At 37.0% G+C, this 16,663-nt stretch overlaps 1 protein-coding gene across 1 annotated transcript; it reads right to left on the bottom strand.

Moving 5' to 3' along the window:
• Positions 1-3,482: 3,482 nt before the first annotated feature.
• On the bottom strand, positions 3,483-14,187 carry LOC134851757 (uncharacterized). Its single transcript, XM_063867983.1, has 6 exons — positions 14,016-14,187; positions 11,985-12,144; positions 5,359-5,546; positions 4,786-4,907; positions 4,059-4,100; positions 3,483-3,744 (listed from the first exon to the last, which is right to left on the bottom strand). Exons 2-6 carry the CDS (start codon positions 12,110-12,112, stop codon positions 3,592-3,594), a joined length of 633 nt encoding a protein of 210 aa, XP_063724053.1. The 5' UTR covers positions 12,113-12,144; positions 14,016-14,187; the 3' UTR covers positions 3,483-3,591.
• Between the last annotated feature and the right edge of the window lie 2,476 nt (positions 14,188-16,663).

Genomic DNA, 16,663 nt, shown 5'->3' on the forward strand with positions numbered 1-16,663 from the left:
GACAGAATCGAATTGAAGCTCAACAACGTATTCTTGCTCACGATTTTTTGATTTGGGTGATGATAACAAAGTATCATTTCCTAAAGTTGAACTATCGAAAGTCAGAATGTTTAGAGCAATCATGTAATAAAAAACCAGAAGTAACGAGCAAGAAAAAGCATAAAATACCAACTTGTTAGGAGTGAAATAGCGCTTCATGTTGAATTGAAATGTTAAATGTGTTTAAATTTTGCTTAAAAATACTTATGAACAAACTTGAAGCAAGAAAAATGCTTCACTGCTGCGCATTTTCAAACTGAAACTGGTCGACATCTTTTTTACTTAAGAAAACCCGCTGAGCGCGCGTGAAAAAGAGCAAATTTGTCAAAAGCGTATAATAAGTTTCTGTAGCTTTAAATGATTCATGTATACAGTGCTTAAACACATTTTATAGACAAACTCTGGCATCAACGCAAATTTTAGGACTTGATATTTCAGATTTTAGAAAATGTTTTTATCGTTTTACCTCACACGAGATGTGAAGTCTTGGGTTCGAAGTGTTCAAATTTAGCATGAGTATCTCAGATAAAAATTCTTAAGAATCGAAGAAAAAAGGAGCATGTTTCGACTTGCATCAAAAACTACTAAGTTTTGGCAGACTCGAACATATGAAAAGATTTTCGAACGTGTTCAAAGATTTAGACTGTGCCATGCTTCGACAGACGAAACCTTCGTGATTCTACCCGAGATGAGGCTTAGACTTTATGTGTCAGCAACGCGATCGTAAATGCCTGTGTTTGGAGTGTTGCAGCCTATTCAGCTATACTTTGTACTATCTTGAGATTTGTACTATCTTGAGATACCATTTTGGAGACGGACCCTAAAAGTTTTTTAAAAGGCGCCTTTGCAGCCAATATATATTAACTTTGAGGGGGAGCGCGCGCCGAATAAAAGCGATTTTTTGGTCAAAATTTTCCAAAAAGTGCCTAAAAACGCCTTTTGGCCTGTTTTTTTAAAATTTTGTCTGCGGCGCGGAAATTTTGGCCAAAACAGGGGCTTTTTAGTAATTTGCGGGAGCTCGGAAAATCAATTTGGTCGATCTCAAAAAAAAGGTCGTTAAACTTTTCGAAAACTTTTTGAAAATTCGCCCCCCCTCGAGAAAATCCTAGATCCGCCCCTGGTTTGCTATATCTTATAACTTTCCACCTTGAATTATTTCCACCAGTTGAGCTTCCGGGCACTACAGAAAACTAAAAATACCCTTTTTACCGACCAAGCAATTTTTCAGAAAAAAAACAGGCCGAAAATGGCTTTTTTAGGCACTTTTTGGAAAATTTTGACAAAAAAAGTCGGGTTTTTTTGGCACGCTGTCACCTTCAAAATCAGTCTTTATAAGTTTTCTAATCCCTGAAGGAAGGGTAGCCCCCCCTCTAAATCCGCCCCTGCGTTCAACTATTTTTCAATTTTCTCTTTGCCCAATTTTGGAATTTGTGCTAGATCTTTTCCTTTGTGCGCGTTATACTTTGAACGGTTTTTGTATTTGGTTTGTTTTATTTTTTATTTGATTTTTCGAGCAAGTTGATGGCGTAAAAATTTAGAGACGGGAACTGCGTTTTCAACCGACGTGGTCAAAATATGAATCAAACACCTCTGATACGTTCAAAAGTTTCTAAATGAAATTTTTCTAAAACTAGTTCATAATTTGAATCAGTAGTCTAAATTTTAGTCCTAACAATAACTACCTCATTTCAAAATGATTGTCTTTAGTGAAAATGATCTAACTTAATGCAATTTTATGTTCCATATTTTTTTAAATAATAAGTTAACACTATTTATTGTTTTTTTGAGTTAATTAAGAGTTATCATGTCTAGAACTTATAATTGAAAAACTTGACAAAACTTTTACCATTGACTGAAATATATCATTTTACTTAAAATTTTTTTGACAAGCTGGCATTAGTATGAAGTATTGATAGCTTGTAACATCTACTCATTATATATGTCTCATGTGTCTGTTTGAGTGTGTGTGTTTGACTGGGAGGGTTTTATAATTAGTCTCAGTTTGTTTTTGAATTCCAAAAATGATTTCCATGTTTTAAAAGCACTTGTCAATGGTATCCAATAAGAAACAATGTCTAAGCAAAATGCCATTAAAGATTTTTTGTTGTTTGTGAAACCAGAAACAAAAGTGTTTTGGCAGTTGAAACGAATTCCAAACACGACTGCTTGTATTAGGGCAAAGCCCTGAATGCTCCGACAGAATTTTATTTCCGATGGAGTAGCTTACATCAAACTATTTAATGAAATTTTTAAAGCAAAAGAAAAAAACATCCACCCACGCGATATGTAAAGTACACTAAGATTTGTTTTGCATATAGCAAAGTAACAAATAGATAAAAAAGCATGAGTTCATCCAATTTGGAATAATTTATAACACATATTCAATCTCCGCTTACGCGTTAATAGCACGAAAGAAATCGCGGGTTAATTATCCCAAATTGACCAATCTGTAAACCTCCATTAATTCAAAAAAAAAATTATCGTACATGAAGTATACATATTTTTAAATTTGAGGTAGAGACAACAATAGTTTTCGAATGATGTAAGAAAGTGTTGTCAAAATGAGTTACAGCTGCAAAATGTGTCTGGAGAAAGAAAACCACTCCGAGCACAAATATTCCATAAATTTTTTCCCAAAATAGTCGGAACAAAAATATCGTTGCTGGATTTCGCAGTATTCTCCCTCAAACTTGTTATTTTCATCTTTGGATTCAGCATTTTGTCAATGGATGCCGGATTTTGTCATTGGGCTCCAAAAAATTATCTCTAGATTCTAGAATTTGTCTTTGAACTCGATTAGTTTTGCGCTGCTCAACAGTGTAATCCAGTGACTTTTGCGGCAATTGCTTCAAAAGGCCAGAACACGCTTGTGAAAACCTAACAAGCTACGCATTTTCTCTAATGTTCGTCTTTTCTAGTTAGTGCATATATTTAATAACATTTTTTTAGTTACGTTTCTGTCGTTTCTATCAGATTTTGTTTCTAATATTTTTTGAGGAATTTTTTTCATTTTTTATGTACTCCAGAGACAATGTTGAATCTGGATGACTACCAAAATACCCTGATTTTTGGTGTAGTATTACAAATCATTGATTTGTAAGACGCTCTAAAATAATATCAAATATGGTCATCTGAAAGATAACTAGCAAAAACTAGTGGGAATCAGAATATTTTAAAGGTGATTGGATGGAGGAAGGGGGGGGGGGGGGTTATTCTCCATGCGCGAAGGACCGAATGAGCAAAAAAACTTCATCCAAGTAAACCATTTAAAAAAAATTTAAAAAAATCAAAATTAACTGCTTTTATTGCTTATTTTCTCCAAATTGTTGACTAATAAATTCTGGTTAACTGACAACATTTTCCCCGCATTCCTTGCTTTGGGCATAAAGGGTTCTCCGATCATTTGAAGATTTTCGTTAATAAGATATTAAGGCTCATCTCTTACTTCTTTTTAACGAATAGCTTCAAGTGTCATTTTAAATTTAAAGCCCCGACAATGTAATTCTAGGTAATACGCTCGATGTAAAGAGCTCACTAGATAATACATAGATTTCAATCAATATTAGTTGGTTTGTTAGACTTTTGATATCCTGCAATTGTTGTTTGGCGGTATTTTGCCATGATGTCGTCCATAGTTCTGGCAGACGTCACTGTCTTCTCAATTGTACTTGGAGGATTCATTCTTCCAGGGTAGTTCAGGTTCTCCTGCAAAACAAAACAAAAATCAATTTATGGTAAACCATACCAAACCTTTTTTTACTGACCGGAAACCCATATAAATTAGATAAAAATTTAAAAAATCTAGGCATAATTTTTTTAAAAAGCAGATTATACATTCTTAATTCTTTTGCAAAATTAGGAACTTATGGTAAATATTGATTGATACCTAATGCTGAAGACAATTTTCTGATGATAATCTTTGTTGAAAGTTTGTTTTTGCTGAAAGTTTGACGGTACTCTGGTGTGTAAATCCAAAACCTAGTGAGATTTTTGCTGTGTTCTAACTTAATAATACTTGCCTGGCTAAATCGGCCATCTACTGACTTGTTGGTATGCACAATCTGAAACGCATAGCCATTTTTAGTGCGACCATCATCTCCATAACCAGCAGCGTGGAGCCGAAGCAGTGGATGAAACACTCATTCGCTCTATATTTATATATTTATTTTCATGCATCTATTTTGCTGGAACAAAAAAATAATTTTGTGGAAAAAAAATTGCTGAAGAAAAAAGAACAACCATGACTGGCTCTGGCTCTTCCAAGCTTTTCTTTAATTTTTAAGTTTATGGGTGAGAGCGTGCGCCAAGAAAATGTGATTTTTGGGTTAAAGCTTTCGAAAGTGCGCCAAGCGGCTTTTTTGACGTGCTTATTGATTTTTAGGCGAAAGCACAGGAATTGCAAAAAAATGACTGAAGCGTTGCAAAGAGTGTACACAATAATTTTGATAACGGAAGAGTGCGACAAAACTATATCGCAAAAACTTCTACAAGGTCCTAAAATGATTTTGTCCCAATAAATTTTATGCGGCTTAAAACAGTTTTTTTTTTAAATCATGATGTTTTTGTATAGCTTATCAATCTTCGTTCAAAACGGTTAAAAATTGTATTCGGATAAGATCAAACATTACCAAAGGTTTATTGTTTTCGTCACGGTGATTTTATTATAAATACGACCAACTTTTATTTTCTCAGACCACTAAGCACAGAATTTAATCAGAAATTGATTTTTAGTCTGTAGATGTGTACCGGATTTGCAGGTGTGTAGCGCTTGGATGCAGCAGGGATCTCTGCCGACCTCTTGATCGGGGACTCTGGATACCCTCTACGTCTTGCACTCTCATTCGCATCAATACTTGTAACTCCGCGGTCCAGAACAAAAAAACGAAGGTAATCCAGCTCCATGCACGATTGAATAAGTGAACTTCAGTTTTTAGTATTATCTATGAAGTGTTCCAAAATGATCCAAAGAGACCAATTTTAGTATTAAAATCATAGTACTTAATGACTGATTGCATCGAATTTTCGGTTTCTACCCCTTTTGCTCCCCGCAATCAATGCAAAAACCTCAGTATTGTGGGGAAAGCTGAGCTCCTAATTTTTGAACAGAGGGGAGGGGGGGGGGAGGGGTGGTCATTATTTTTTTTCGAAAATTCGTTGTCTTTTTTTTAGATCGACCGAAATAATTTCCTGAGCACGCCTTATACACTTCAACGACAATGTTTTGTGAAAATTATCTGCGCCGCAGGCAAATTAAAAAAAACTGTTAAAAAATGACAATTTTGGGCGCTTTTTGGAGAGCTTGATCTTCTTAGTTCTCACCTAAGAAGGAGGGAAAAGGGAAAATGCCACTGCCGAAGTGCTTGTGTCCTTTGGCCACGAAGACTGGGGCCTCGGCTTTCGGCCGGAGGTGCTCTGGGACTGCCATGTGTCCGAGTCCTGCGTAGCTCCTATGCCTCCCCCAAGGCTGTTTGGGCAAGTGACCGACATGTTCTTTATACCGGACGAACCTAATAATCGTAAAACTTTCTAGTAATAAATTCGTTTTCAAGAAGGGGGAAAAATACAATAATTTACATCACATTTATGAGCGCCAATTAGAATAAGAGTAATTCAAGAACATTGAAAATCTTAATTCAAGATCAACTGCTTATGTCGAGGCGCTCGATTTATGTTTCGACCTTCTCGACCAACAATGTTCTTCGACCAACAATGTTCTTCGACCAACAATTAGTGTTCTTCGACCGTCTCGACCGAGTTTTGGCGTGTTTCGACTTTCTCGACCCAAGAAAAAAAGTGTTCGATTTTGCGCGACCCAGTGCAAAACGTTACACTTTTCTAGGCCAAAATTTGATTTTTCGACATTCTAGACTTTTTCAACCAATTTTTTTAGAACTTATTTCATGGACCCCGCACAGATATTTTTCGACTTTCTCAACCAAAAAGTGGTGTTTCAACTGCCTCAAATTTTTTTACAGAAATTATTAGACCCAGCTTAAGTATGTTTTAATCGGCGAGAATAAAAAGTCAACCTGATTGTGTTGAATATCTATTTATCGTAATTTGGATTCTTGTTTGTTTAGACTTTGCTCAACTTATGTTACGATTTTTTCGGTCAACATTGGGTACGTTTCTTCTGTTCTCGACCCCAAACTTTGACTTTCCCGATCAAAATAGGGTTTATTTGTATTTTTTTTGGATTTTTTAAATTGCATAGGGACCACGGATTTTTAGAAACAAAGCTGCACCTGCTCGGCTTTTAAGTTCGAAACATAAGTCGGGGCACTGGGCCTGGTCTTTTTTATTTATCTCATACGCTCTTTCAAAGATTTTTTCTAAAAGTGAAAGAACGAAGTGATATATATACTTGGTCATGATTTTTTTCAAGAAAAAATCTTTAATGTTTTTCACGCTCAAAATTGAGTTTTGAGGTTTGACTCGTAGAATACAAAGGGTAAAAAGCGTGAATGACTGCTAGTTTCAACACTGGACTTAAGTTTTTTGAGTTCGCATTGCACAAAAAATTTCTAAAAACTTCCTAACCGTTTTATTAACATAATATTGGATATAATAAAAAAGGAGTCCTTTTCCCTGTTTGGGGCAATCAAACTTTGTATTGACTGTACATGTCGACCGATTGTCTTTTTTTCATTCAAGTTAAATGAATCGACCAAAATTTTTCTTTGACCAAAGTTGAAACAAAAGTTCGACCAGCCTAAAAATTTAACAGTGTTTTCACTTATCGAAAATTTATTGTATTTTGTTTTGTTTTGTTCACGTTCTTACATTGCTTGTTATTTTTTAATCACAATTATCACGTTTTTTTCATTTGGGTCAATTGAAAAATAATAAAAGACCAAAAAAGTTTTTTAGCAGCAGTTCTTTCATTTTTTCTGCAAATTTTGCGTAATTCAGAATCAAGTGAATTGGACCGTTTTGAGAGTATAATTTAGGTCCAATTTTTATAAAATAAACCAAAATCTAGTAACAATCTGAGAAATTTTTTTTTCTACAATACTTTTTGTCGTAAATAGACTCAGATTGAGAGAATTCCCGCACTCAGTAAAAGAGAAAATAATCGATTATGTTATAATTATAATCGTACTTTTAGCAAAATTATAATTAATAATAAGCGCCAATTTTAGATGTTTAAAAGATTTATAATCCATTATAATGATAACAATTTTGGTGACATTTTAATAAAATATAACCAATTATAATTGATTATAATTTTTTCGAAAATCTCTTATAATCTCTTATAATCTCTTATAATCTATTATAATCTATTATAATCTTTTATAATAGATTATAATCCCGTTTTCTGTCAAAATAAGATGATGGATTATGATTTAGCTATTCTGCATGAAAACACAGTAAAAATCAAGTAAACCAGGGCCGGATGGATTTTTCGAGCTCTCCCAAAGCACTTAAGAGACCCATTTTTGGCCAAATTTTGCTCGCCGCAGGCAATCTTTTGAAGGAACAGGCCAAAAATGGCTTTTTTAGGCATTTTTTTGGAAAAATTTCACCAAAAAATCGCGTTTTTTTTTGGCCCGCGCTCCCCCTCAAAATTAGTTTTTAGTGGCGCCAAAGGTTAAAGGGTCTGTCACCAAATATAGATGTCTCAAAACAGTAAAAGGAGGAACCCTTTGGGAATCCCTGAAAAAAGGCGTCCGCTCCCCCCCCCCCCCCTAAATCCGTCCTTGCAGTAAACAGTAAGAAAGTAAACAGTAAACAGTAAACAGTATGAAAAGAAACCAACTGAAAAGCACACAAAACAAAACAAAAATAGAAGGAAATGAAGCGAATACGTTTTTTGAATAAAATGGATTGTAATCGACTAAAATGGATTATAGTTCAATAAAATTTCAGAAATCATTTTTTCAAAAAATAATCGATTATAATAAAAAAAAAAAAATAAAAAAAAATTTAGCACGTGTCTTGTTAAACAAGAAAAGAAACGGAAAAAACAACAACAACCACAACAACATTGACATCTACTGCAACTATTGCGAATATTGCAACTATTGCAACTATTGCAACAATTGCAACTATTGCAACAATTGCAACTATTGCAACTATTGCAGCTATTGCAACAATAGCAACTATCGCAACTATTGCAACTATTGCAACTATTGCAACTATTGCAACTATCGCAACTATTGCAACTATTGAGGAGTTTGCCAACCCCGACACGAAATGATGAGGAGAAGCGACAGAGCGATAAGACCGCCGTCTTATTTTGGTTTTCGTGATCACTCGGAAGAAAATCCAAAAGAGGACACCGTTTCAGCGTCGCAGAGAGTTAGTGACGATGAACAAGAGGATTCATACAACGAAACCGTAGACAAAATAGAAATTGAAGAACAACATACTGGGGCGACTCAACAGCTTCGTGTTATGACCCTCAGTGAGCAAGACCATTATCCTGTCGTACCCATTACAGAAAACGTCACAAACTGTTTGTTTGACGCCTTTGGAGGGTCTCTCGACATATCTAAGGAAGTTCAAGAAACTGAATGGGGGAATAGATGGAATGTGAGTGTGAACCTCCAAGGCAAACTGTATTTAGTCCCGGGGGGAAACATTGGCCGTAAATACGTTGATCTTTTAACGAAAGAAGTCTGCCGATTGAACCAAAACGAATGTTCAGAACGACTTCTTGTCTTCAGCCGATTAATCTTACAGCGGGACCCAATGATAAAAACCACACGTGATGTGAGAGCTTTGATAGGAAGACGGCTTGAAGACTGGGACAATAGTAAGTTCAATATTCTACTACAAGAAGCCAAACGATGTTCACAAAAACAACCGAGGAAACCTATGAAAAAAAACAGATCTGAAGACGAGCACACCGCAGTGGTTTTTGCACGAATGATGATGGAAGGGAAAGTTCGGTCTGCCATGCGTTGGTTGACAAGCAGATCTGGCGGAGGTCTGCTCCATCCAAATGACGAAGTTCTTGATCCCACAACAAAAACAAGAAAATTAGTCATTGACATTCTGAAAGAGAAGCATCCCGTAGCAAAACAGTCAAAAGAAGAAGCAAGAATACAAGTAGACAGCTTGCCTGAGTTAGAAACAGTAACCATCACTTCTTCTTGTATAGAAAAATTTGCGAGGTCAATGCACGGTGGAGCCGGACCTTCAGGAACAGATTCGGAACACTGGAAAGACGCATTTCTTCGATTTGGAGGACACAGTTCGGCTTTGAGAGACGAAGTGGCAGCGCTGATCACAAAGATAGCTAACGAAATTATTCCATGGAACCAAATACGAGCATTGATGTCAGGTCGTCTGATCGCTTTGGACAAGTGCCCCGGAGTTAGACCAATTGGCATAGGTGAGTGTTTGCGAAGAGTAATGTGTAAATGTATGGCCGAAGCGACCAAAAAAGATCTCGAAGAAACCTGTGGATCTCAACAACTAGCTTGTGGTGTGAAAGCAGGAATAGAAGGAGCTGTACACGCAGTGGAGGAGTTGTTTAATAGCACCAAAGAGGACGGACATGGTCTTCTATTGATGGATGCCTCAAATGCATTCAATGCATTGAACAGGGAAACTGCTCTATGGAATGCTAGAATACTTTGGCCAAGGTGCTCACGATTTCTGTTCAACACATATAGAGGGTATGCGCCGCTAATTGTTGCAGGAACGACAGAACTTCTTTTCAGTAGTGAAGGCACTACACAGGGTGATCCACTAGCGATGTTATTCTATGGGGTTTCATTGATGCCATTGATTGAATCACTCAAAGACCGAGATAAGTATTTACAAACATGGTATGCAGATGATTCGGGAGCTCTTGGCGCACTAGAAAACCTGGTTGAATGGTTGTCATCTTTGACTGAAAAAGGTCCGAAGTATGGCTATTACCCCGAGCCAAGCAAAAGCTTTTTCACCCGAACTTTGTTGAAAAAGCTCATCAATTGTTTGACAGGTTCGGCATCAGAATAGTTGAAGGTAGAAGATATTTGGGCAGATTTATTGGCTCTGATGAAGGCAAAATTCGTTTCACTACAAAAAAGGTCCAAGAATGGTTGGATTGTCTTAGCGAGTTGTCCAAAGTGGCAGAAAAAGAACCTCAAGCTGCTTTAGTTGGATTAACAAGATCACTGCAATGCGAATGGAATTTTTTTCCAGAGAGTAGTCAAAGATACGTCGCAGTTGTTTGCTCCTATCGAGAAGATGTTGGAGGAAAATTTTTTGCCAAGCTTACTAGGAACTTCTAATGTCACACACTCAGATCGTGTTTTGTATTCACTTCCTGTCAAAAGAGGGGGACTAGGTGTACGAAATCCAATAGAAGGTTCCAAACTAGCATTTTCCACTTCACGTGAAGCAACCGACTGTCTCGTGAGTTCGATCCTTAACCAAGATGATTTCGACCAAACACTACACAAAACAAAGATGAGAGAAGCAAGAAAAAATCACGAGGAGAAACAAAATGCTGTGGACAAAGATAAACTCGATGAATTGCTTGCAGTTTTACCAGCAGATCAGAAACGAGCGATCCGGAGAATAATCGACAACAACTGTTCCTTGTGGCTAACTTCGCTACCCTTGTTGAAAGATAATTTTGATTTGTCAGCCACAGAGTTCAGAGACGCTCTATGTGTCAGGTACAGAAAACCACTCAAACGTTCTTTCTCGAGATGCGATGGATGTCAACAAGATTTTGACTTACAGCATGCACTTTCTTGCAAGAAGGGCGGACTGGTAACACTACGACACAACGAAATAAGAGACGCAGTGGGCGATCTTGCTTCAATTTTGTGGAAAGATGTGAAAAGAGAACCTGTCGTAAAAGAACCAGATATAGAAAATGGAACCCCGGCACTAATTGCAGATCTTTCAGCTCGAGGGGTTTGGGATAGACAGTCGGCTGCGTCGTTCGACATCCGTGTTACAGACACTGACGGTCCATCTTACCAAAACCGCAATCCCATGAATGTACTGAAAACTGCAGAGATTGAGAAAAAAAATAAGTATGGACCAGCTTGTGAAGAAAAGCACATGTCTTTCACTCCACTTGTCACTTCAATAGATGGTGTTTTGGCACCGGAGTTCACGTTTTTCCTCAAACGACTAGCAGATGGTCTGGCATCAAAATGGGACCGCCCATATAGTCATGTCATGTGCTGGGTGAGATGTAGAATTTCATTCGCTATACTAAGAGCAACCAACATTTGCATCAGAGGCACAAGATCCAAATGGCGATCCCTCGGCGTTGAGGACGGTTACACACTTGGAATGGCATTCTAAAAATTCACACGCTGTTAACTGGGGCTTTCATTGCGCATAACTGACTCCTATGATATTAGAATTTCGACACCATTTGCATAATATTTCGAAGAATATGAGATGTTTGAAGATAAAAACACAGGATGACAACTGTGAACAAGCAATGAAAAACTTTTCCTTGCACCATTCGAAACCAATTTATTTTGATTTTAATTTGAAGAGAAAGATTGGGATTGTTTAAAGAGAACAAAAAAAAATTCTAATCGATTAAAATGTTTTTTTTTGTTTCGAAAGGTAGTTGCCTTATAATCTATTTTTATCGATCATAATCTCTTTTTTTGAAACTTATGGAGACTGACAATAAAAATCCATTATAATCTATTATTTTCTCTTTTTTTTTGAGTGCGGGTTTATTGTAAAGTTTTCTGTTGTTTTTGTTTTCACCTCCACTGCATGAGATTGTTTATGTTAAAATGCGCATTAAAAGTTCGTTAAACCGTGAAAGAATGCGGAATTTACTCTGACGAAAAATATCAAAATGTTTTCTTAAGAGGGCTCAAGAAAACATTTTCGAAAATACTTTTATAATAAGTATTTGATTTATGCATAATTTTACGATTTCAAAGAATATTGATTTATGCATAATTTTAAAATTTAATAATAAGCCCTGTCAAAATTTAAAAACTATGTTCGGCTGACTTTACCTTCGATCTAGTGTCGTGATTGGTTTCTGAGTAGTGTCTGGGAAATGGGTCTCGTTTGCCATGAATGTGTTCGAGACATAATCTTTCCACACATGTGTCTTGTACAATTCCGGCGATGAGGGCGACATCTAGAGATAGCCGATTACTTGCTCTAAACAATCTAAAAAATAAACGAATAAACCTAAAGTTTATGATATCCATAAACTTTTTCCGCAATCTTTTCAGATTTTGTCAAAAAATGATGAACATTGGGAAAAAATCTGCTGTTGGGGAAAAAATCTGATAAATTTATGTTGAAATTACCAATGGATACTTGAAAAAATAATGGAGCACTTCAAGGGCGGACAAATGACTTTTTCGAGTGCTGATTAAAAAATATAAGTAAGATAACTGAAACCACAGCAGTAACAAAATACAAGAAGATTAACAAAATTAATTCTTCGGTTTTAAGCCATTAATCTGCAAATAGCATCGTGGATTTTTAATTTTACGTTTTTGTGGATGCGCAATAGAGTCAAGTTTCCGAAACGATATTGGAGCGATCTTAGATTTTCAGTAGTTTGACACTGTTTAAAGAGCCCTCAGCAGTGCAAATTGTCTGGAGCAAGGCAAAAAATGTGATCGCTAATTTGTAGCAATTTCTTAGGGAATGTGTGAAAACTTCTTTGTGAATATGCTGAGAGGGAAGCGCCCGCCGTATAATTTTCTAATTTCACCTTTGGCTAGATCAAGCAGCTACTGAAAGAACGCGTTTCTACCCTGGAAGAAGTTCAAGAATGAAAAAAAAACAGTAAAATGCAAGGAAAACTTCGATTTGAAATGGTTTCTTTCTAGAATTCATCAGCCCTCAATCTGTGCATGATCTAGTCTCCAAGCATTGGTATGGACTTTTTGAAGGTACCACTGCCCTCATTGTCGCTCTCAGTGGAAGAGTGAGCTTATAAATCGAACATGAGCTGTCGAATGAGCTAGATCTAAAAAGGTCCCTTAAAGTGCAAACAATGCTGGAAGCCTTAGTCGCTCCTGGCAGATGCCTCATTGTTATTAGGCTAACCAGAAAGTCTGATTGCACCATACAAGCCAATTAAGCACGGCATTTGGATGCACTTTCAGCAATTGTCAGTTTCTGATATCTTCTAATGTAGCTTCAATGGAAGGCTTGAGCTGGATTGAACTCTTGAGCTGGATTGAACTCGCTGGTAGAAGAATCTTGTGCCGCTTGACCCATCAGATGTCAGGTGAATTGATATCTTTTTTCTTAATTTGGTTGCAATAGCCCTATGATCCCACAAAAAGTATCAGAACGCTTTGCAAACGACGGATAGTGTGATGATTTGCGAAATAGGGCAAAGGAACGTCTGTTGGATATTCATTGTGCTGGCAGCTTTGACGAGCAGAAGTGAGTTCCAGCGTCCAGATCAGCCAGAAGACAATTTTTTTAATGTGAGGTAGTTTTGGACTGGTTAATGTGAAAATGAAGTTCGGAGTCCAGCCCAGAGTGCATAGTTTTAAGTATACTGAATTAGGTTAACTATGAGACTATTTACAGCCGAAACTCTGGAAGGTACTGGGCTAGAGTCTAATATTGAGACCGATTTGAAACCTCAAAGTTAAACGCCTTCTCGTATATTTAAATTGTCTCGACCTATTTTTTTGTAGTCAATTACAATATCGCATTTTCTCACTGGGGAAGTTTGACTCACTGAGTACCCAAACCCAAGAGGTAAATTATTTGAGGTGCTTTCACCCACTTTGAGCCACTCAAACCTTAAAATTTAAGTTAAGCCCAAAAATTTTCAAAAAAGGGGAGTAAGCTTGTCAAAGCATTTTTTTGTCAATGACCGCAGTTTTTCTTTTCGGTTGCCCAACGTTTTCAATTTCAAAACCACTCACGTTTTTCCTTTCAATGTCGGCTCAGAAAAAAAATAAAATACAATTCAACTCAAACTTTTGTGTTATACTAAATAGTTTTAATTAATTTCCGCCGCGGGCTTAGCTTTTTAGGCCACTCGTAAGATGAAAAGAACGTACTTACGGTTTCAAAGCCACCTGATAATAAGCAAAGGTTGGTCCGAGATGACAAGCAATAAAAATAGAATTAAAAGCGTCTCAACCATATAAGAGCGTCTGTTCTAGCTATGGTTTAGTTATGGTCATATCATTTTATGACTATTACAGCCAATCCTTCAAACACTCAGACGGCCCGCAGGTGTTCAAAAACAACCGAAGTTCAACCAATAATAGTCGTGGCTATTTTTGAACACTTTGATCATAAATGATTAAAAAATATCATTTGACATGTAAAAAAAATAAAAAGACAAGCACCATATTTTTTTATGGTTCATTTAACAAATGCCAATTATTGCAATTAGTCGAGCAAAAAACTGATTGCAAATGCGGACGTGGATATTTTGTGAAGGAAGACAAATTTTTTTATGAAGGGAACAAAGTTTCATCGGACAAAGCCACGAGTCATCGAACAAGGTCCGGAGAACTGGGCGATGGAACCGTTGATCTCAAACGTCCGAGTCTATTGTATTCATAGAGGTATTGAGGTAGGGTTAGTTTATCTTATCTAAACTTATCTAAACACCTCTAATCTTACTTGGGTAAGTTTAAGCCTGAGCAATTTGGGGATAGCTTGCAAGTTTTTTTGATGAGTCTGTTGGTCTGAAAAAGAGATTTTTTATTGGACTTCTACACTCTAGGAATGTGATTGTCTCAAAATTTGATTTAAAAACAGGTAATTGCTTAAAATTTTTCATTTGCTTCTTTAAAGTTTGTTCATGTTCTTCGGTATAAAATTTGATAATTTTAGGGCATAGTACGGTCGAGTGGAGTGCAGCCTGTATTTAGACAACCGCGTATTCATACTCGTCAGTATTTAGACAAATACTGTATGAACCAATCAGAATCGAGAAAAGACATAAATAATCCAAAATAAATCATAATTATTTATTATTTCTTCTTTGTCTCGATTCTGATTCGTTGAAACAGTATTTGTCTAAATACTGACGAGTCTGAATACGCGGTTGTCTAAATACTGCTATGTAACCGGTCGAATACAGTCGAAACAAAGTCAAGCACAGTCGAAACATAGGTCGAGTACAGTCAAAACAAAAGCCAAGCACAGTCGAAACATAGGTCGAGTACAGTCAAACGAAAGTCAAGCACAGTCGAAACATAGGTCGAGTACAGTCAAAACAAAAGTCAAACACAGTCTAAACATAGGTCGAGTACAGTCAAAACAAAAGCCAAGCACAGTCGAAACATAGGTCGAGTACAGTCGAAACAAGGGTCAAACACAGTCTAAACATAGGTCGAGTACAGTCAAAACAAGGGTCAAACACAGTCTAAACATAGGTCGAGTACAGTCAAAACAAGGGTCAAACACAGTCTAAACATAGGTCGAGTACAGTCAAAACAAAGTCAAGCACAGTCGAAACATATGTCGAGTACAGTCAAAACAAAAGTCAAGCACAGTCGAAATATAGGTCGAGTACAGTCAAAATAAGGGTCAAACACAGTCTAAACATAGTTCGAGTACAGTCAAAACAAAAGCCAAGCAGAGTCGAAACATAGGTTGAGTACAGTCAAAACAAGGGTCAAACACAGTCTAAACATAGGTCGAGTACAGTCAAAACAAGGGTCAAACACAGTCTAAACATAGGTCGAGTACAGTCAAAACAAGGGTCAAACACAGTCTAAACATAGATCGAGTACAATCAAAACAAGGGTCAAGCACAGTCGAAACATAGGTCGAATACAGTCAAAACAAAGTCAAGCACAATCGAAACATAGGTCGAGTACAGTCAAAACAAGGGTCAAACACAGTCTAAACATAGGTCGAGTACAGTCAAAACAAAAGCCAAGCACAGTCGAATCATAGGTCGAGTACAGTCAAAACAAGGGTCAAACACAGTCGAAACATAGGTCGAGTACCGTCAAAACAAGGGTCAAACACAGTCTAAACATACGTCGAGTACAGTCAAAACAAGGGTCAAACACAGTCTAAACATAGGTCGAGTACAGTCAAAACAAGGTTCAAGCACAGTCGAAACATAGGTCGAGTACAGTCAAAACAAAGTCAAGCACAGTCGAAACATAGGTCGAGTACAGTCAAAACAAAAGTCAAGCACTGTCGAAACATAGGTCGAGTACAGTCAAAACAAAGTCATGCACAGTCGAAACATAGGTCGAGTACAGTCAAAACAAAAGTCAAGCACAGTCGAAACATAGGTCGAGTACAGTCAAAACAAGGGTCAAACACTGTCTAAACATAGGTCGAGTACAGTCAAAACAAGGGTCAAGCACAGTCGAAACATAGGTCGAGTACAGTCAAAACAAGGGTCAAACACAGTCCAAACATAGGTCAAGTACAGTCAAAACAAAAGTCAAGCACAGTCTAAACATAGGTCGAGTACAGTCAAAACAAGGGTCAAGCACAGTCGAAACATAATTCGAGTACATCCAAAACAAAGTCAAGCAAAGTCGAAACATAGGTCGAGTACAGTCAAAACAAAAGTCAAGCACAGTCGAAACATAGGTCGAGTACAGTCAAAACAAAAGTCAAGCACAGTCGAAACATAGGTCGAGTACAGTCAAAACAAAGTCAAGCACAGTCGAAACATAGGTCGAGTACAATAAAACAAAAGTCAAGCACAGTCGAAACATAGGTC

This window comes from Symsagittifera roscoffensis, chromosome 7, assembly GCF_963678635.1.
Source record: "Symsagittifera roscoffensis chromosome 7, txSymRosc1.1, whole genome shotgun sequence".
Taxonomy (NCBI): Eukaryota; Metazoa; Xenacoelomorpha; order Acoela; family Convolutidae; genus Symsagittifera; species Symsagittifera roscoffensis.